Genomic DNA, 21062 nt, shown 5'->3' on the forward strand with positions numbered 1-21062 from the left:
GGAGTTCATAGTGTACTAGAAGTGTTCCGGGCAGGCATGGTCACATTACTTCCAGAGGTATCAGAAATAGCTGTAGTGTGGTCGGTCCTAGTCCCAGCTCTTACAGAAGGATCCTTGGCGCATTCCCCTGCCCTGTGGTGTGGGCCCTCATCCATGAAAAGAACTCCTTGCTGGGGTGTGGGAGTCTGTGGGGGGAGGGAGATGCAATGTCCATTCAGAAGAACACGGTGTTTCCTTCTGGTGGAGAGTTCTTGTGCTGACCACTAGGTGGTGGGACATGTTCCTCCTAGATTCTTAGAGTGATGGAACCTTAGGTTCACACCTGGGTCCTCCCAGCAGAGCGCCAGCAGGCATTTTACAGAGTTGTGTTCATCAGCAAGCCTCCGGGGAAGGGGATGCAGGTCTGCTTCACCCTGTTGACCTGGAGTTGACCCCGTCGTCCTGCTCTCTTGACTCATTTATTCCCTCCTCCCTGTGCACGAAGGTGCAGAAATCTATGGGTAGGTATTCGTTGAATTAATAAATGCCAACTGCTATCTTAAGGGGTTAAATATATTGACTTCTGTTTTCATAACTGAAGCTGGAGTTTACAACCCCTTTGGTTGACAGTTGAAGACACTTTGGCTTAAAGGTGGCAAATGACATCTCCAAGGCATGTTACTAGGGAGTTAGCACAGTCAGGGTGTGAACCCAGGTCCGTATGATTTCAAAGCCCATTGCTTACAGTGTCTTCTGGGACAGAGATGATAGTCTATTGCATGCCATATACAAGTCAAAGAGATCAGGTTTAGAACTCTGCTACCTGTACCATTGTTTGAGAAGATGTCCTGTGGCCTTTGAAGGTGCATCACACACAGCCCTATGACTACTCCCCTTTTTTTTTGCTGGGGATTGAACCCAAGGACATTCTACCTTTGAGTGACACCCTCAGCCCCTATTTTATTTTGAAACAGAGTCTCACAAAGTTGCTGACAGCCTCCATAATTTGCTGAGACTGGCAATCCCCCTGTCTCAGTCTCCCAAGTGCTGGGATTACAAGCATGAGCCACTGCACTGGCCCCACCATCTCTTTTTGATGTTGGGATGGCCATGTGGTTCTTTGAGCGTAGACTGTAACAGTATGCTGAGGTATCAGCTCGGGTATAACTATAAGTGGCTTATAATATTTCAATAACTGGCCCCAACTGGGCTATATTGAACCCCCATCTTTCCTGCTGGGTTGAGATTTCCTTATTGATATCTTGGAAATCATCCATACCTTTTCTGCCATGTTCAGCTATTAAAATAACTTTATGTCCGTATTTATGACTCAGTCTTATTCATTTTTAAACATCCATCTCTTACTATTCATAACTCTCTTTTACTATGTCTTCAGTGCAAGTGGCTTTAGGAGGTTGAAGGTCTGACTTCCTCTCCATCCCCAGTCCCTGGCCCCTGTGCCTGAGCCTACAGGATTGGGATGGCAGCAGAAGCAAGAGCTCTGCAGCTGGTAGAATGCTCTTCCCCTTGGGTAGCCATAACTGCCCCAGTCCTTGCTGGTGGGCTCAGCGTGCCCTGCTCACTGGGGCTTACTCCTCTGCTGACCCCACGTCACTGCAGTCCTTGGTGAGATTTAGTCAGCTTTCTCCCCCTGGTCTCACGATCCCTCCAATACTTGACGGCAGGAATGTATGGGCTCCATTTTTCACTAGCAGGACTGGAGCAGGGTCAGGCATGATGGCTCACACCTGTGATCCTAGGACTTGGGAGACTGAGACAGGAAGATCACAGGTTCAAGGACAGCCTCGGTGACTTAGCAAGACTCTCAGGAACATAGCAAAATCTTGCTTCAAAACAAAAAATAAAAGGGGCTGGAGTGTAGTTTGGAGGTAGAATGTCCTTGGATTCAATTGCTGGTACAAAAAGAAAAAAGCGAAACAGGACTCACCTGGCAACAGTCCCTCACCATGCAGGGTTTCCCCCATCCCTGAGTTATATGGCCCCAGAGGTGGCTAAGCAGATGTGCAACTTGGGACTGGAGTGCCAGGGCTCTCTTCTAGCCAGCACCCCTGCTTTGAGTAATTGTTTTGGAGGCACTGTTCCCTTGCATCTGCCCTTGTGCTCTGGAGAGGGGAAGAAGTACCCTGTCTCTATGGTCATTAGGCATTGCCTTCCAAAGTGACGTGCTGCCATTAGATTTTATATGGACTTGCTGAGTGGAGGCAATGATGATAGCTAGCACTTGGTGGTGACAAGAATTCTGAACTGTTGCATCCTGTGGGAAGGCGACCAGCTCCAACTTCCTTCACCTTCTTGAATGAGAGCGCTGAGTGCCTTTTATCTTCAAATTGGGCCTTAGTCACAATTTCAGGGTACAGGAACTATCCCACTTGACATCCTATTAAATTGTAGAATAGAAACCACTTATTGAGAACCTACCACTTATTGAGAACCTACCACCTGTCAGTGCCTGCGCATGTATGCCTTATTTCTTCTCCCTAGCAACCAGTGAGATCAGCATTAGTATTATACCATCATACAGATGAGGATACCAAGCCCCAGAGAGCATAAGTTACTCTTGGGAAAAGGGAAGCCCCGCAGATGGGCAGAAGCCAAGTCACCCTGGCCTGCTGATTTAAAGATCTGCTGTTTCCTACCTTCAAAGTAGACTGTGCCCCTAGCCACCTGCGTATCTACTAGAAAAGCATTATAGTGTTTACAAGAATCATGTAGTTTTAATGCTTTTTTGTTTGTCTTTTGAAGCTGATTGAGTACCCTGAGGCTTCTCTTCTGTTGAAAAACACTGGCAGTTGGAAAGCCCCATAGATACCTCTCCACCCTTTCTCAGTGACTAAAGCTGCTTCAGGACCAGAAGGGTGTATGCACCTGTCCTTGCAGCATGGCAGTGCAGGCCTGCCCCGACCTGCCTGTTAGAGAGCCACAGAGAGCCTTTGTTCCAGATTCAGACAGCGGGTGCCTCGGGGCAGAGGCTGCAGCCACTGTGCCCTTGGAGGCGCTGCTGATGTGGGTGCTTCCTTGGCCCGGTCTTACCGCTCCCTCTATGCCTGAAGCTCCAGCCCATCCCTTTGCTCTTGCATCCTCGCCAGAGTCTTGTGAGTTTAGGCCTCTTCTGCTCCTCTGAGGTGATGTTCAGGACCCCCTCCACCCACCCAGTCCTTCCCAACATACACTCCACCTGTCACAACCATCCATCAGCCTTCTCCTGAGAGGAAGGATGGCCTTTAACTATGGCCATTTTGAGGATACCTGGGCTTTGTGCACCCTGTCTCTCTGCCTGTCATCTTTCTGTGGAGAAGCTGGGGTGAGGGGTTAAAGCAGATTGTAGAGTGCACCAAACATTTGCTAGGCACATCCTATAGGCCAGGCACAGTGTTAGGTACTATGTTCCTGATTGTCAAGTCAATTCTATAAAACTTGATCCCAGTGAGTCAGAGAGCTGTGCTAGTAGGAGACTCAGGGTCCAGTGAGGGCCAAGGAAAGACAGATCTGCTTCTTCTGGGACAGCCACGGGTTGGGGGGCTTTGCAGAGATAGCAATGTTCCCCCAGGACTTCCAGAATAAATAGGCATTCACCAGGCAGAAAAGGAAGGTGAAGAAAGCCTAGACAGAAGGCCAAGGTCAGCTCACTGTCAGTCTAGAAGATTGGAGAACTGGGAGCAGGAAGAGCCTTCCAGGTGGCTCTGGGAAGGAGAATGTGCTTTTGGAAGCGAACTCAGTCTGATTTGATCAGCCTCATCTTGATGGCCAGAGTCTTAGGAACTGACCTTGCTCCTTTCATTCTGAGCCAAAAAAAAAACAAAAACAAAAACAAAAACAAAAAAAACAGGTCTCTAGACCATTAGGGTGAAGGCAGCAGATGAAATGTAGCCTTTTCTTCTGTTCACATCACCTCTGCCGAAGGCAGGCTGTGCTCCCATCCTCTCAACACACCTCTCCTGTGGGGAGCACGTGGAGGGCTGCAGGAGTGGATGGGAAGGTAGGGGACATTTATGCATCTACCCCATCTGCGGAAACAGCACCACAGAATCTACAGTCCCTAGTAAGTGAAGCGAGTCTTACACACTGTGGCCAAAGGGAATGGGTAGGAGTTCTGCAACTCTGTGGTCCACAGCAGCCCCTCTTTGGCTTTGAACCCTGTCTAGCCTCGAGAACAAATCTCTTTGTTATATTACTCCATTGGTTGTGACTTTGTAAACTAATCCTGAGGTTTATCTTTAAAAATGTTGAAAGATGGAGGGAATGGTGATATATGCTTGTAACTATAATATATGGGAGGCTGAGACAGGAGGATTGTGGGTTCAAGGCCATCCTTAACAAGTTGTAACTTAGGGAGACTCAGCAATTTAGACCCTGTTTTAAAAAGGGGGGTTATGGGTGTAGTTTGGAGACATAATGCCCCAGTTCCAACTCCTAGTACCAAAACAAAACAAAAAGAAATTCTTTTTTATGTTCCCTGCAATATCTATGCAGATCAGTTTTAGCCAATGGGAGCAAAGAGATCAATATGAATCCAAAGTTCTTAGGAGTCCAGACAACACTGCATTGTGAAGGAATGGAACATGGCTTGCACACTGCCCTTCAGTTCACGTGAGCGTGGCCACAGAAGAGAAGGGACGCCGTTCCAGTGATCGGCCACTTGGGTCTCTTTGGGAAATCACTTCTCCCTAGGTCTGCATTTTCACTCTTCTCTAGAAGGGTAGAAGATGAGGCCAATTGGTCAGATGCAAAATAATAGTCCTTTCTCAAGCCTTGGGAAGTCCCATGAAGGAAACCTTCTGGCAGGCTCTCGGAAGGAAGGTTTGTAGGCTTCCTCTGTGCAGCTGGCTTACCAGGCATCATGGAACTCAGACAAATACCAGTTGGAAATGTGGAAGCAGTGCAGCTCTAGCTACTTTGGATACTCTCGCTGTCTTAGACCACCCATGGTATAGACTATGTGGCTTTTGGCACATTTACCACTCTTGAGCTTTTGTGATCTAAAAAAAAATATATATATGTCATCCAAATGTCTATCAACTGGGGAATGGATAAACAAAATGTGGTTATGTCCATATGATGAGACACCACTGCAATGTAAAGAAACTGATAAATCCTCTAACTTGGTTGAGCTCTTAAAGCATTATGTGAAGTAAAAGAAGCCAGATGCAAAAGGCTGTATGTTACATACTTCTATTTATATGAAATGCCCAGAAAAGGCACATCTGTAGAAAGAGAAAGCAGATTAGTGGTGGCTTGGGAGTAGGTTTAGGGGTTAGTTACATTTGAGCATGAGGGAACTTTCTGGGGTGATAGAAATACTCTAAAATTAGAATTTATTAAATTTACTAAAATCCTTGTATATTCTGGATATAAGTTATATAATACTTTAATAAAGCTATGTTAGAAACCAGAAAGAAGGTCACCATTGAGTTTTCTCTGATAAGAGGTTCTTCATTATTGATTTCCTTCTGGACATCAGTGACTGTGACCTGCAGGGAAAAGTAGGGAGATTGGACCCCTTCTTAGGCTTCCTTAGCAAGAGAGCCCTCGGTGGGTTCTGAGGAAGCTGCAGATAGAGGAACCAGATTTTCTGAGCCCAAATGGGAAGTACAGAGCCAGCACTGGACCAGGCACTTGGCACTCATTTTTCTCATTACGTCTTTATTTTATTTTCATAACACCCCCATAGGAAGGGGGATGTATGCATACCCATTTTACAGAGAAAGAAAACTGAGGCTTAGGGAGGTTGAATCTTAGAGTAAATCAAAGCCTTTAAGGAATGGACTACAGAGATTCAACCCCAGCTTTTTTTCTGGCTCCAAATATCAATGATGTTTATAATAAAAAATGCTACCTCCTAAGAAAAAGCATATTTATCAGAGGAGTACTATGCTTTTTGACAGCTAAAGACACTTTAGGGAACATTTGTTATAAATAGCAAGCGACTTGTTGGCCACAGTAGGGAGGGACTGTGGCGAGACGGCTCTGTCTGTGCTGCGGCTGGCTTGTGAGTTAGGAGATGCCGCCTACTTTTTGCCGTAGATAGCCCTGCCTCTGGATAAGCTGAATTGTTAAATTCCTCCCCTTTTTGTTTTACTTATGTGGTTTAAAAAATGTGTTAGGATATACTTGACAGCAGAAGAATAAAGAGTATGCATGTGCCCACCAGCTAGCTTAGTAAATAAAATGTTATCTGGTCTGCTTTGAAATCCATCTCACATGATGGGTATATGAATAATCCAAGTTAGGTGGTGTTAGGAAAGCAGTCTTTGAGCTGGAAAACTTTAGATTCAAATTCCAGCTCCCTGGTTTATTACCTGGGAGGTCATAAAACCTTTCTGAATTTCTGCTTCCCTGAAGGGAAAGAGGGACCCCATGCTCCCTTCTTGATGGATGAGATCAAATGAGGTCATGTAGGAGAAGAGCCTAGCCTGATGCACACTGGTTAGTAACAGTGCTTGTCTCATAAGCTACATACTCCATAACCTTAGAACTGCATCTCTGAAACAACAACTGGATATCTATAAAAGGCACTAAAAGCTGAGCATGGTGGCTCACAGTTGTAATCTCAGCGCTTGGGAGGCTGACACAGGAGGATTGTACAGGTTCAAATCCAGCCTCAGCTACTGTGTCCAAATAAAGTATAAAATAGGTCTGGGAGTATAGCCCTGAGGTAGAAAAGACCCTGGGTTCCATCCCCAGTACTGCCAAAAAAAAAAAAAGGCACTAAAAATAAATTGTACAGAGGAGGTTGCATCTATCTCCATGATTAGCACTCTGGGATACTCCAGCAGCAGAAAGTAATCCTTCCCAGCTAAACAGCAGCTCACACCAGAGGCAAGGCCCGGCCTGCTGCCCTTCCTCCTGTGGAAGGAACAGAGCTTGTCCTGAAAGGACTCTCTTCACACCTTCTGTCCCTCAGCTGGCCCTTGAAGGATGTGTTTGTAGCCTTCCCCCAGCTCAGGGTTAAGCAGGATGTACATGCTACCCACCAGGCAAGACTGCCTTTCCCCAGTCCTCTAGCAAGGTCCCGGAAGAATCCTTGTGCCTTCCATGTCCCCTTTGCACCTTGCCAATACAGAAAAAGAAATTCTGCCAGGGTGACACCAAAGCAGAGGGAGCCCCTTCAGGCGTCCTTCTACTCTGTCCCTCTTGCTGGGTGGTCCTAGTACTTCACCCCTTGGGGTCAGTTTAGACTCTGGCCATCAACATCTGGTGTTGAAAGTGCTGCATAAAAGGAGGGATCACCCAGGCAGCAACCCCTAGCTATTCATAATCTCTGCCTGTGAATACATATTTTATTCTTCCCCACAAATCTTTGTGCATGCCTCAAGACAAATGCATCCTAATATCTGAAAACTGCTGTCTGAAAAGAAAGAAAAATCCTTCCGGCTCTTGTTCTGATTCATTTTAATATAGGAGATATTTGGTATGAGTCCTTTATGGAAGCAAGTCCTTATAGCCTATCCCTACCCCTGTCCCAACTTAGAGTTATTTATTCAATGGACAAGAGAGGAAGAGCTGTGTATTTGAAAGTGGGTGTCTGGGCAGAGCTGAGCAGCAGAGCAAAGGTTTTGAAGTGGGATGGCGGCCACCTGGCACATTCAGTGTGGCTTGAGGCTTAGAACATGAATTTGGCAGAACAAACGAGACCGCGTCTCTCCCAGCGCCAGCAAGCGCCTCTGTCCAGGATCGCCTCTTTGCCTACAGGACAAGTGCGGTCTTGCTGGGGACAGGGACGCTGGTGTCCTTGCTGAGAATTTCCTCCTGGCCCTTGCCAGACATCCAGTTGCAACTTGTCTGATGTATCCGCTGTAACCCCCAGCGGGGTGAATAAGCTGATTTCTTTGTGGTTTAGGCCTGATTGTAATTGACTGTGATACCAATTAAGTGTTCAGGAAGTCTGTCATATCCTAAAGGAATTAAGCTCATGTGAGGGCCAAAGCAGCTTGTTGGATGGGGAAAAGCCAGTGCTCCGCAGCTGACAAGAGTCTCTTTATTGTCTTGCAGAAATCAGGAATGGAAACCTCAAGGCTATTCTAGGCCTCTTCTTCAGCCTCTCTCGCTACAAGCAGCAGCAGCAACAGCCCCAGAAGCAGCACCTCTCTTCCCCTCTGCCGCCCGCCGGGTCTCAGGTGGCTGGGGCGCCCTCACAGTGCCAGGCTAACACACCTCAGCAACAGGTGCCAGCCACTCCCCAAGCCCCCAGCCAGCCTCACCAGCCAGCGCTACATCAGCAAGCAAAAGCACAAGCTGAGATGCAGTCCAGGTGGGCCCTCGCCAGCTTTGTTTGTGTTTTACGGGTGTTCTTCGCCACACTGACCCAGTTGTAGCTCATATCCTCTGTGGTTTTCATTCTACCATCTGTGATGCTGGGAGCTCCTGGTTATAAGTGAGGAATTGGCCTGCCCCCGAAATGGATGTATCGGGGCCTCCTTCTGTGATTTGCAGACATGGGTCCTTTCACAGATCACAATCACCAGCAACCCAAGCTAATTAGCTGCTCCTGTCATAACTCCGGCCTATTACACATCTACTCCGTTGTTATAAGCAGCTGCTAAAATTGACTCCAAACCCATTTTGGATATTGAGGTACAAGCTGGATGTTCAAAGTTAGAGAAATTTATTCAGCAGACAAGGGAGAAAAAGCCATGCATTTGAAGGGAGGATGGCTGGGTAAACCAAGGATTTTGGCATGGGGCTGCTAAGTTATTTTACTAGGTGAAGGCAAAAGTCCTAGCCTGACAGATGCTTCTGCTTTGCTAGAAGAGAGATAAATAGAGATGACACTGATGAAAGGTGGCAGGTGTTAGCAGGAGTAGCTGTCCACCTTCCCTGAGTGGGGAAGTCTCCACACTTTCAGTAGTAGTGACCGAAAATGTGACTGGGTTTTGTTGTGCTTAGACTGTGGGAACCAGGTCGTGTTGAACTTGACCAGGGGCAGTCTCACAGCCCAGGAGTGATCCCTTCTCTGCAGGATCAGGGCCTGGATTTTGCTAATGTTCTTAGCGAGACTGGTGCATGCCACTGGGACTCGCTATCGAACAATATACAAGCAGAAAGTCACTGTAGGTGCCGTCTGCTGCACTCCATTCCTAAACAACTCTGCAAAAAATCACCCTGCAAAGCCGTTATTTTCCCAGGACTGGGGACTGAACCCAGGGATGCTTTCCCTTTGAGCTACAACCCTAGCCCTTTTTACTTTCTATTTTGAGAAATAGAAACTCACTAAGTTGATGAGTCTGACCTTGAACTTGTGATCCTCTTACCTCAGCCTTCCAGGTAGCTGGGATTACAAGTGTATGTCACCATGCCTAGCAAATCATTTGGTTTAGTTCCAGGAGTGAGGTGGGGGAGGGCATTAGGAACCAGAAGGTTTTTGACTTGTGTTAAGTTCTGCAGAAGCACTCATAGTAATTGTTTTCTTTTAAGCTGTCGGTCTTTAGCTGTAAAACCAAAATGCCACTGATCTAACTGGTTGCTTGATTTTATCTAATATGTGCAGTAAAGCAATGCCTTCTCAGTGCCTCAGAGCACCAGCATTGATGATCATAAATAAGGCTTCTCGCACACCTTGATACCTTTATCACCTGTTGTAGTTGGCAAAACCCAAACTTTAGTACCTGCCTCATGGGTAGCTACAGCTATTTTACCTGTGAGAGGATTGACATCCCACTTGTACTGCTGTTAAAACCAGCAGTGATGGGTGTAATATAAATCAGGGCCCCTAATTAATTATCTATATACATCCAGCTCACATTATGGAAAGACGTGGGATAGGAGAGATGCCTGGACTGGCAATAAAGTGCAGGTCTACACACTCCCTGAAGAACTGTGTGTGTGTGAGCCCTTTTCTGCACAGAGATTCCCTGACGGTCCTGCAAGAATCGAATGTGCTGATTCCCGGGGATGCCCACTTGGGTTGTGTTACAGAGAAAGGGCTTCATGGGAGGGGGGAGTATGGGGCGATAACCTGGGTTAAGGTGTTGTAACTCCTAATTGTAGGTCTGCCCAGATCCTTGAAACTGCCAATGTGCATTCTTTTACTTACTTAGTGCAAAGTATGCCACGCACTGTGCTAGGCACTTGGAGGTCAAGGATGAATGAAATAGACAAAGTATGTGCTGCAGGCATGCTCCTGGAGAAGGCTGACAAAGGAGAATTAACAGGGAGGAAAAGTGTCAGGTGGTGATGATAGTCTAATAAAATGACAGGGTTCAGAGGTACTGGGAGGGGGAAGTGAAGGACAGACGATAGGCAAAGAAGGCTCTGATGTGTCCATAGGAAGCAGTGGTGAGTTGCTGTGGCACTGAGGCCGGTCACACAGGGCTGAGTAAAGTGGGTCTAGAATTTGGACTCAATTCTAAGGATGACAGGAAGCCATGGAGGAAGGGTGTCTTAAGGATGAGAAAGACTTAATTGGATTTACAGATTTTAAGATGGGGAAGGAAGCCGGGCATGGTGGCACATGCTTCTAATCCTAGCATTTGGGAGGCTGAGACAGGAGGATTGCAGTTTAAGGACAGCATTCGCTACTTAGTAAGGCCCTTTGCAACTCAGTAAGACCTTGTTTCAAAATAAAGAATAAAAAATAGAACTGGGTGTGTAGCTTGGAGGTAAAATGCCTCTGGGTTCCATCCCCAGTACTGCAAAAAAAAAGAAAGAAAGAAAGAAAGAAGATGGGGGAAGAGCAGAAATGTAAGAAAGACCCCAGTTAAGAGGCTTTTTCAGCCTGAGAGATGCTAGTGGCTAGAGCAGATTGGGAGAGGGATTCATGCAAGATATTTCAGAGACTGAGATAAGAACCTGCAAACAGATTCAGTCCATAGAGTGAAGGAAAAAGAAGAATCCCAGATTAAGCCCAAATTGCTGGCTTAAGCAGCTAGGTAAGTGGTGGTAGTATTTATTGAGACAAAGAAGCCTTGGAGAGAAACAGGTGTGCATTGTAATCCTGCAGAAGGAGACATGTAAAGGAGTGTCTTATTTTATAAAGCACCTTACTATATAGATTTCCAAAGAACATGTGTTTTGAAACACTGGCTTGGGTCACTGAGCAGTGCTAACCTGCACCATCCATTTGCACCGTAGGTGTTTGTTTTCTTAAAAGAACAAGATATTCCAGTCAGAGCACCCATCTCCCAGTAAGAAAAAACATCCTACTATTAGTAAGTGCTTTACCTAATGAAGAGCCAGACTCACGTAAGCCAAGCTTATATGTTAATTTATTCCAGTTGCAATGTGGTTCTTGCCATCATGATTTTCTGACCCTATAGAATGGTGGCTGTGGAGTGTGGCTTTGGAGTCGCTCTAGGGCTTCATCTTCACCTGGCGGTTTTACCCAATCTAACTACTGATGCTTTCTAATTTTACTTCTGAAGAAGAATCTCATTCTTGGGGTCTAGGGATATGTTACCCATGTTAACATGGGGGCTATAACTTTAAGAATGATATTATTACATCACCAGCTCTGTTCTATTTAGTATTTCTAGTCCCAAATTTTATGTTTGATAACCAAAGCCCCAAGGGTTATGGTTTAGACCTTTTACCATTAATGTTAAAAGTTGAGGGAAGCACTAGTGCCAGGTTTGTTTTGCTTTTTGGTTAGAGCCCTGCCAGATACAAACATCCTAAACACTATTTTGAGGCCATCTAGTTCCAGCACCTTTTCGAGTAGCCAACACTAAGACTTGGCAGCTCTTCGTGAAGTTTGCTAATAAAAGATTCACGGAGCCGGGCGTGGTGGCGCACACTTGTAATCCCCGCACTGGGGAGGCGGAGACAGGAGGATCGAGCAGGTTCGAAGCCAGCCTCGCTGGCTTAATAGACCCTGTTTCCAAATAAAAATAATATAAAATAGGTCTGGGAATGTAGCCTGAAGGTAGAAGGGTTTCTAGGAACCCCAGTACCAACAACAACAACAACAAAAAAAAAGAGTCATGAAGATTACAAAGGAAATCTAGCACATTGGCAGGAAGATATCAGCCTTATGGGGCCACTCTGCCCTTCACATCAGCAAATCTCACAGTGACATAGTGGCTGAGAACATAACATAGAATCTAGGAGAGGAGCAGAGTCTCCAAGACTTGCATTCCTCTATGTCTGTGCTTGTCTTACATTTGGCCAATATTCAGTTATCTGGGAAATATCCAGAAAGTTGCTTTTATTTCTCCCCTTATTCTTGCCTCTCTCTTTGCTTCCCAAGAATAGTGAAACCAACATTGCATTTCTCACCTCAGTTCCTTTTATGAACATACTGCAAGATATATGGATGTGAGAAAGAGAAAGACACACACGTCTGTCTTCCCTAATGCAGTAGATAACTTTAAATCATTTTTTGGTTAAACCCACCAAGATTCTTTATACATATAAACTTATGGTCTAAAATAAAGCCACCAGAATTTAGCAATTTTTCAACAGGCTTTAAGTGGTCATGTCTGTAGTATTAAAAGCAAAAATTCCTCAGGCCAGCAAAATTTTCAAACATCTAACCTTTGTTTGCAGTCAATTTTATGGGATATTCAAAAAGTTCACTTGAAAAGGATACCAGTTGGACAAACCTATGAAACAGAAACATCTCAATATTTCAGAAAGGCATAAAGTAATACTTTATACTTTAAACATCTTACTTTATACCTTTTAAATGTTTTTTTTATACTTCAAATAGCTCAATACTTTAGAAAGGCATTTTAAAACGCCTATGCTGACTGGAAGCAAAGAAAAAAATTTTAAAAACTGGTATTTAAGAGAAAAAAAAGAACTTACAGGTCCTTAAATAATCTTGATTGCAATTTCCTCATGTAGGAACTATACTGAATCAGTAAACTTAGAGCCAGAAGGAAAAAATTAAAAAAAAATTATCTCCAGGGGGAAAAAATGTAGGCAGAGGGAAAAAGTTAGGAACATCCTCATTGTCCTAAGACTCTTATTACTTATGTGTGTGCCTAACATTTCTTCTCTCTCCTCACTCATCGGTTCCACTTTTCTCTTTTCTGTCACGCAGTGCATCTTCCAAGGACTCATCTCAAAGCAAAATCATCCGCTTCACTCTGGGTCAGAAAAAGATGTCTAGGTTAGAGTCTCTCTGTGTCCTGCAAAGCATGGTTTAAGCCCAGCCCTCTGCTCCTTGGCTCCCTCTGCTCTGGCTGTTCCCTTTTGACTCCTCTCCCTATTTTTGCAGTTTGCAAAAATATGTTTGCAGTTCCAGAAAGCCAAACATGCTCGGCTGATGACCTGGTGGTGGGGACTTTTAAAAGCGGCCGCGGCCGCGCTGAGTGCACGCGTGCGTGAGTGTGTGCATCGTGCGTGGGTGTGTGTAAGCGAGTCTGAGGTGTTGGTGATGTTTCTCACCTGGCTTTTGTCCTTGGCTGCTTTGTCATCAGAGTCCATTCAGATTTCGGGAGAGGTGAGTTTCTAGGTAGTTTTCGTGGCAATTTTATGATGAGTTTGCTCCCTGCTTCCTCCTGGCCCTGATCCTACCTCACCTGCATCTCATTCACGTGTGCTGTGCTTTCTTGCTATCGTTAAAATTACTAATGTGGGATTGGTCTTCTCTGGAGTTATAAAGATCACAAGCATGAATAGAAAACAGTGGGCATCTCTGCCTTGTCTTTGTTTCTGGGTGCACCTCTATACCGTGGAGAGGTTTCCTCAGTTTCCTGAAAGAGAAAATAAATGAGTCTGATGACTAACTAGTTCTCTTGGTTTGTATTTGGCCTGTCCACTGCACCCTGTCCTGAATCCTAGGATGCATTCTGGGGTTTAGGAAAAGCCAGTTACCTTCTTGTATCTACTCTTATTTTAAAGGCTTGAGCTACTAACATTTATTGAGTGCACCAATTTGAATGCATTATCTAAATCTCACATCAGTCTTCATGAGATAGCTCATGTTATGACTCCACTTTAGAGATGAGGAAATGCACATTTAGGAAATTAGGTAATTTACCCAAGGTCACACAGAAAGTGAACAGAGCAGGATTTGAACCCGTATGGTCTCACCTCCAAACCCTCAGTGCAAACCTTAGGCTACACCATTCCTGTTAGGCAGCTAGATAGAAATGAGCAGGTCAGGACAAGACTGGGACAGACTGCTTTTAGAAGAGATTATGATTGTCCTGTAACCCTCCCTCCTTTTTCCTCTTGAATTCTGGAATTTATATGCCAGAGCTATTTTTAAAAATCATCACTCTGAGTCTTCCTCAGAAGTCCTGCTGGGTAGAACCCTTCCTCATGGTGACTAGGGCCTGCATTTATTTGTCACTGAACTCTCACCTAAAGGTAAAGGGAAAGCCGCCCCACATTTTTGACTTTGCTCATGTACACGTCTGGACAGATCATCTGTTGTTTACCCTGCTATGCCAAGCTCTAGGTCCCTTTTGTTTTTGTTTTCTTTTTCTCTATATTTCTTTCTTCTTCTTCTTTTTTGGCAGTAGGAATTGAGCCAGATTCTGCCTCTGAGTACTCCCCCCAGCCCTATTTTACTTTTTATTTGGAAACAAAACAGGGTCTCACTAAGTTGCTGAGGCTGGCTTCAAACCCGCTATCCTCCTGTCTCAGCCTCCCAAGTACTAAGATTACAGGCATCTACCACCATTTCTGGCTACTACATCCCTTTTAAAATCAGAATTTGCTTTTCTGAAGAGCTTGCATATGGGGAGACCCAACCCTGGATCAGCCTGGCTGGTGAAAGAGGAATTTCACGGTACTGTGCTTCAGGATACCTATGCAGAGTTCCTGGCCAGTAGGCCAGGAGGGAACCTAAGACTGTCATTGTTCTGGTAGCCATGCCGGAGACTGACTGCCTTCCCTGTTGAATAGCAGGAAGCCTGAGCCCAGGCAGGCACCAGAGCTCTGGCAACTGTTCCCAGTTAATTTGAGTGTCATGCAAATGCACATACATATGAAAGGAAAGGGGAGGGTGACTTGGAGGAAATCTGAAATCCAGTGTCTGTTCCCACGATGTGCTCAATCCTGGAAGATAAAGAAAACAGGAGCTAGCTGGGAAAATATCTAATTAGAAGCACATGCCCAGCCCATGCATGATTTGTTATCTGTCCCAGATGATGGAAGGAGGCAGGAGGAAAAACTGGAAGATGAGGATGTGTCTATACTGCCCCTGCCTTCACCCTGTGCTGGGTACAGAGCTTCTAGATTCACCATAAGCCAAGGTCTGGCCTTGATTCTGGATCTCATCATTCACCTAGAGTTTGTTTGGGGTGCATTTTGGGTCCCTGCCAAAGCCAGTTAAGGGATATTCTTTGTTTCATTATTTGCTTAGTATTTCTCTGTGTATTCCCTTCCTCCACTTCCCCAACCCCAGCCTTGAGCAGAATCCTGATAAGAATTTTAGTTGATTAAGAGGTGGAAACATGAGAATCACAGGTTTGTAGCCAGCCTCAGCAACTTAGCAAGACCATGTTTCAAAATAAAAAATAAAATAGGGCTGTGAGTGTAGTTGGGAGGTAGAATGTCCAGGGTTCAATCCCTAGTATTACTACTACTAATACTAATAATAACTATTATTATTGTTGTTGTTGTTATTATTAATATTTTAGCTGACTAAGTACCACTAAAGGTAGCATTAAATTTTGGTTGTCTACAGGTACCTTAACTCCTTTCTGGCTTGAGGGGGCCACTTTCCCCAGAGCCCTGGAAAAAGGTCTCTTGTTGAAATGCAAACACTGATTGAACACCTGCTGGAGGCAAGCACCTTGGCAGGCAACAGGGATGCTGAGCAGAGTGGAGCCTCAGTCTTGAGCGTGGGTGTATGGGAGGGTGCATGAAGGGAATGGACCATGGTGTCCATAGATTTCAGCCTTCTGCCATATTATTGTCCCCTGGCATCCAGTGGTGAGTCCCAGCTATTTAGTCTTACTCTCCTGTGTGAGACAGAAGAGAAGAGAGGTAAAGAAACACACTCATCACTTACGTCGTCTCTATGAGCCTGCATTTCCATACTGGTAAAACAAGGTAATCGTGCTTCTGTCCCAGTGCCATGAGGAACAAATCAAATCATTTCAATTCTAGAATACCTGGCATATAGTAATGTAACCCTAAATAGCAGATATGTGGTAAGATTAATATTTGGGGTTGATCTGGGCCAGGTAAGGCAAGCAGGCTGCCTCCCTAGCGAGTCCCACCGAGTTGATCCCTACATGACTGTTTGGTAGAGCAGAATCGATGGGGTTAGCACTCAGTCTTCTCTGCCAAGCTGCTGAAAAGCAGATGCCATGGATATGAGGGATTTAGCATTTAATCATCTTGTCTGGCAAAAGCATCTCTGATTATGAACCCCCCCCCAAGCATGTGCATGCAAGCTGCCATCCTTCCTGGGAAGGGCGCCCCTCTGCTTCCAGCCTTTGAAGTGGTTTCGGGGAGAAGAACTGCTTTCTTCCCGCCAGCACGTACAGCGTGTGGAGTGGAGGAGAGGGGTACCCCTGTAAGTTACGTGCAGCAGATGACAGTTTTATTGCCCTGCCTGCTTGGTTCTGCAACGTTGGAGAAATCGATCGTGGCTCTAATAGCAGGATTTTTCTCCCGCCCTTTTCTTACACCACTTCCCTTAAACTTAATTTTCAAAGAACGCAAGATGTGTATGTTTCAAAGAACCCATGTGTGCCCTCTGTCATTTTGAAATGTGTTTGGACATGGAATGACCGTGAGAGGTCAAGATCCTCATGCTGGGAAGATGTAGGGTACTTCTGGTGCTGTGAACGACACAGGGCTGCTTCCTCGCTGCTCTGCTTCAGGGAGGAAGACACAGCAGGCAGTATCTGTTGTGGCTCCTGCAGCTGTTCCACGTGGGCAAGATTTCTCAGCAGGTCGAGATTCCAATGCTCCTGACAGCACATGCTTCTGGGCTGGGGTAAATACAAGTTCCCATGATGCACAAGGATGTTAACACTAATGAACTTCAAAATGTTTAGCCAGAGGCCTCAGGTCTGCATCACTGGTAAACTAGAAGATATTCTGCTTTTAACTCCCAGCTCTGCTCTAGGCCTCCTCTTCTCTAAAGAGTGGGACAAAGTCCAACTTTTGTAGCATGACCTACAAGGTCTTCCCTTCCCTGGCCTCGCTTGCTCCTCTAGCCTTCTTCCCATCTATTCTATCCCCCAAGTGCAGAACACCCTGACTCTTTTCTCTCTACTTTTGGCAGGCTTTCTCTATGCAGGGTGTGCTCTTCCCTTCCCTTGTCTTCTATTTATATTCCCATTCAACAAGCCAAATCTCTTCTTATTGAACCTTCCCTGACTATCCTGCCAGCCTTCAATTTCTTCCCCTTTCTTCTCTGAATTACTTCTGAGCTGTGCTTATTGTATCAAGCGTGCTTCACCAGGCCTGGCTTTTTTTTTTTTTTTTTTTTTTTTTTTTGGTGGTACTGGGGTTCCTGGAAGCCCTTCTATCTCCGGGCTAAACTCCCAGACCTATTTTTACATTTTTATTTGGAAACAGGGTCTCCTAAGCCAACGCGCGCAGCTGGCTTCGAACCTGTGCGATCCTCCTGTCTCTTCCTCCCAAGCGCAGGGATTACAAGCGTGCGCCACCATGCTTTATTGTATCAATGCACATGTGATCTGGATGTCAGCTGGGGTCAAACATCCCTTAAGATCTATATAAGAGGGAGCATGCTAGCTCCTCCCCCCTTCTTCAGCTTAAACAAAGTCCAAGGTGTCTCCTACTTGCTCAGGTATCTTAAGTTTTCGTGGTAGCCTTTGCCTTTGAAATCCTATACTTGAAATCCTGTACTTAAAATTCAGTCTGAATTCATTCAGCTTGTGAATTTACTCTTTGTGCCCAAGGGTATTTTGATTCCCTCATGGGTGAGTTCCTATCTCCTACCCACCATATATTCATCCATAGTTTTTATATATATGAGGTTAATTTTGCTAAAAATTTCAGATGGATGGAAGGTTTTTAACTTTGGAGCAAGTAATTGTTGGAGCCCATTCACAACAGAACCCAAATTTTACAAAATAGTGTCAGTGTTGATTCTCTCTGAAACTTCAAATAAATTACCCAAGTTAAGGGAGTGCTCCAACTCAGGTGTCTTGTGGGTGACAGGAGCCAGCTGGAACTTTGTATTGGCCTTTGGCAGCTATGTGCTAACCTGTCTCTAATAATCAGCTGTCTTCAAAGCCCTCAAGAACTCCTTATTCATGTCCTAGAAGACATGGCACAACTCTGCAGCTATTTGAAGGATATTCCACTCCCATTCAAAAAAAAAAAAAGCATCATTAGCCAGGCGTGGTGGCACATGCTTGTAATCCCAGCATTCGGGAGGCTGAGACCAGAGGATCGCGGTTTGCGAACAGCCTCACCTACTTAGTGAGGCCCTCTGCAACTCAGTGAGACCCGGTTTCAAAATAAAGAATAAAAAAATAGGGCAGGGGGTGTAGCTCGGAGGTCAAGTGCCCCTGGGTTCCATCTCCATACCCGCCCAAAAAAAAAAAAAATCATTAAAGAGAATCTGACCATGACCATCCATGGGAAACCCAGAACTAGCTTCTGTAATCCCAAACCAGGAGTATTTCAGAGAATGGGGCCCATAGGTAACTCAGAAGCCCCCCAAACATAAGGTTGCAGTCAGTTTAAGATGTAGTTTCTCTTCTGGAATGTTCTTTAGCTAGGTAAACTACAAAATTTGTCTTTAAAAATGTTGAACTCAGATGTTGGGGTTTTTTCTACTTCTCTTTGCACTAAATCCATAAATTTTCTTTCTTATCTAATTCTTTCTTGTGCTATTGTATATTTCCTTTATGACAGTGTCCAGTTTCGTTATCAGTCTGTGTAGCAGAGAGGATGAGAAGGGGGAAATAGCATACATGGAGTACTTACAGCAGACCAGACGTTAAGTCCCATTTTAAATTTGCAACTATCCCACTCAGTGGTTTATTAGTATTATTACTATTATTCCAGAGTTCAATGTATCTCAGATGTTGTGAGTCTAGTGCCAAGGCTCATCAGTGGAAAGACCTGTATCTGTTCATTACGCCATTCTGCATCACAGAGGACTAATTGCCTACCTGATTCAGACTGATACCTGTCCTATTCTTTCTATGCTCTTGAATCCCGAGGTTGTCCTAAAATCTGCTGAGATCCAATCTAGGACCAACACAATGGAGACTCTCAAGCAACTTCTAAAGGAACACATCTGCTCCTCCTAATTGCTTTCTGCCTCCCCGTCTTTTGCAAATTCCACCACTGAAGCAGAATGTTGTGACCTATGTTACCCTGGACCACTTAATACCATTGCTGTGACGTCGCCTTCTGAACAGTCCATAATCCTATTCTACGACTACCTGGTAGGGAGCAAGACTCCTGCAGACTGTGGGTGGATTAAATAAGTCCAGCCCAAAGAGCCCAGTGCCTTCACCTGCAGAAGCTCTACCTTTGAATGTGAGTGCTTAGATAACCCTGACTTGAAAGATCTGCAGGACACTGCTTGCACTGGAAGCAGAACCAAGAGGGTAGTACTAAGATCCCGTGGCTGGTGCTACTTGACATATTGCGTTAGGCACATCTGGGCCTCAGAAATAGGCAGTGGTGCTACGGGGTTTTTGCACCCGATTCTTTGTGAATACTCTCTCCAATTAGGAGGAAGCGAATTAGTGGAGGAACAAATTCTCCTGGTGCAATGGGAAGTGATACCTTAAATACCTCCCTGCTGCTTGCTGGGGGCAGAGTGAGTTCCTCCATCCCTCCCAGCTCCCAAGCAGGGAATTGAGCCAGCTTCTGCTTAACTTGATACATTTTACAGTCTTCTCACACCAGCTCATGTTCCCTATTTACTTTGCAACCATCTTTCTTGCTCCGCCAACATGAAAACGTTTAAAGTGATTGCCTGCTTATATCTAAAATGCTTCCAGACTGCAGACTTCTTTGCTGCTTATGGAGTTTCATGGAAAGAGAAGGCTGAAAGCTTTATGATTTGAAAATTCAGACTTATCACTGGATCTAATGCTGGTCTGCTGAGGTTCCAGTTGCTTTTAAACACAGTTCATGGGTTTTAGCTGAAAGATATAACTACATATTTCATCATTTATTCATCTTTCAACTTTAATTGTTGGAAACAACCTCCTTAGCAAGTCCCTGGACCAGAATTCTGATTCATGGAGTCTTACCCTTAACTCTTTAGCAAATAGGCCATAATATTTTTAGACACATTACAAAGAAGTCTGGTGACTTTATTTTCAAAGCCACCCAAAATGAGGTGTTTTATTTAAAGGGAAAGCGTGTGTTTGTCTTCAAGCTAACTGAAGCCTGATGGTTTAGCAGAAAGAATTATGACTTTGTCCATCTACCGTACAGAGAGGCTGAGCTTCAGCCTCCAAGTAATGCTACTAAGAGAGGTCGTCAGGTATTGAAGGAACATGTATGTCTGGACAAGAGTTCGCAACTAGGCAAACCCTTGTTGTTGGGTTCTGGGTGGTAGCAATTCTCTTTTTTATTATTATAAATTGTGTGCTTTTCTTTTTTTGTTGTTGTTGTTCTTTTTTTTTGTGGTACTGAGGATTGAACCTCAGGGGGGTTCTAGCTGAGATACACCTTCAGCCCTATATTTTTTATTTTAAAACACGGTCTTGCTAAGTTGCTTCAATAATTGCTGAGGTTAGCCATCAACCTGCAATTCTCTAGTCTCAGCCTCCCAAGTACTGGATTTATAGGCATACATCACCATCCTTTGCTAATTGTGTCATTCTTTTAATACCTACATACCTGGATATGGCCGACACTTTTTTTTTGTTTTTGGCGGTACTGGGGTTCCTAGAAACCCTTCTACCTCCAGGGTACACTTCCAGACCTATTTTTTTAATACTTTTTTTATTTGGAAACAGGGTCTCTTAAACCAGTCTAGCTGGCTTCAAACCTGCGTGATCCTCCTGTCTCCGCCTCCCAAGCACGGGGATTACAAGTGTGCACCACCACGCCCGGCTCCAACACTATTTTTTTTGGGAGGGTGGTACTGGGGGTGGAACCCAGAGGCTTTCTACCTCCGGGCTATACTCCCAGACCCATTTTTAAAATATATTTTTTGGAAACAGGGTCTCACTAAGTTGCTGAGAGCCTCAGTAAGTAGCTGAGGCTGG

At 45.0% G+C, this 21062-nt stretch overlaps 1 protein-coding gene across 3 annotated transcripts in view; it reads left to right on the forward strand.

The window, feature by feature from the left end:
- The window catches only part of NAV2 (neuron navigator 2), a gene marked incomplete at both ends in the record, with an annotated part of 737881 nt that overhangs the window by 497094 nt on the left and 219725 nt on the right, over positions 1-21062 (forward strand). For 2 of the 3 annotated variants that reach the window (XM_080694785.1, XM_080694784.1), the window contains one exon: positions 7990-8248. In XM_080694785.1, the coding sequence (XP_080550911.1) occupies positions 7990-8248 (259 nt within the window). Of the gene's footprint in view, positions 1-7989; positions 8249-12979; positions 13049-21062 lie in introns of all 3 variants that reach the window. The other variant, XM_080694783.1, reaches the window with a different exon arrangement.

This window comes from Muscardinus avellanarius (genome assembly GCF_963383645.1).
Source record: "Muscardinus avellanarius genome assembly, chromosome: 1".
Taxonomy (NCBI): domain Eukaryota; kingdom Metazoa; phylum Chordata; class Mammalia; order Rodentia; family Gliridae; genus Muscardinus; species Muscardinus avellanarius.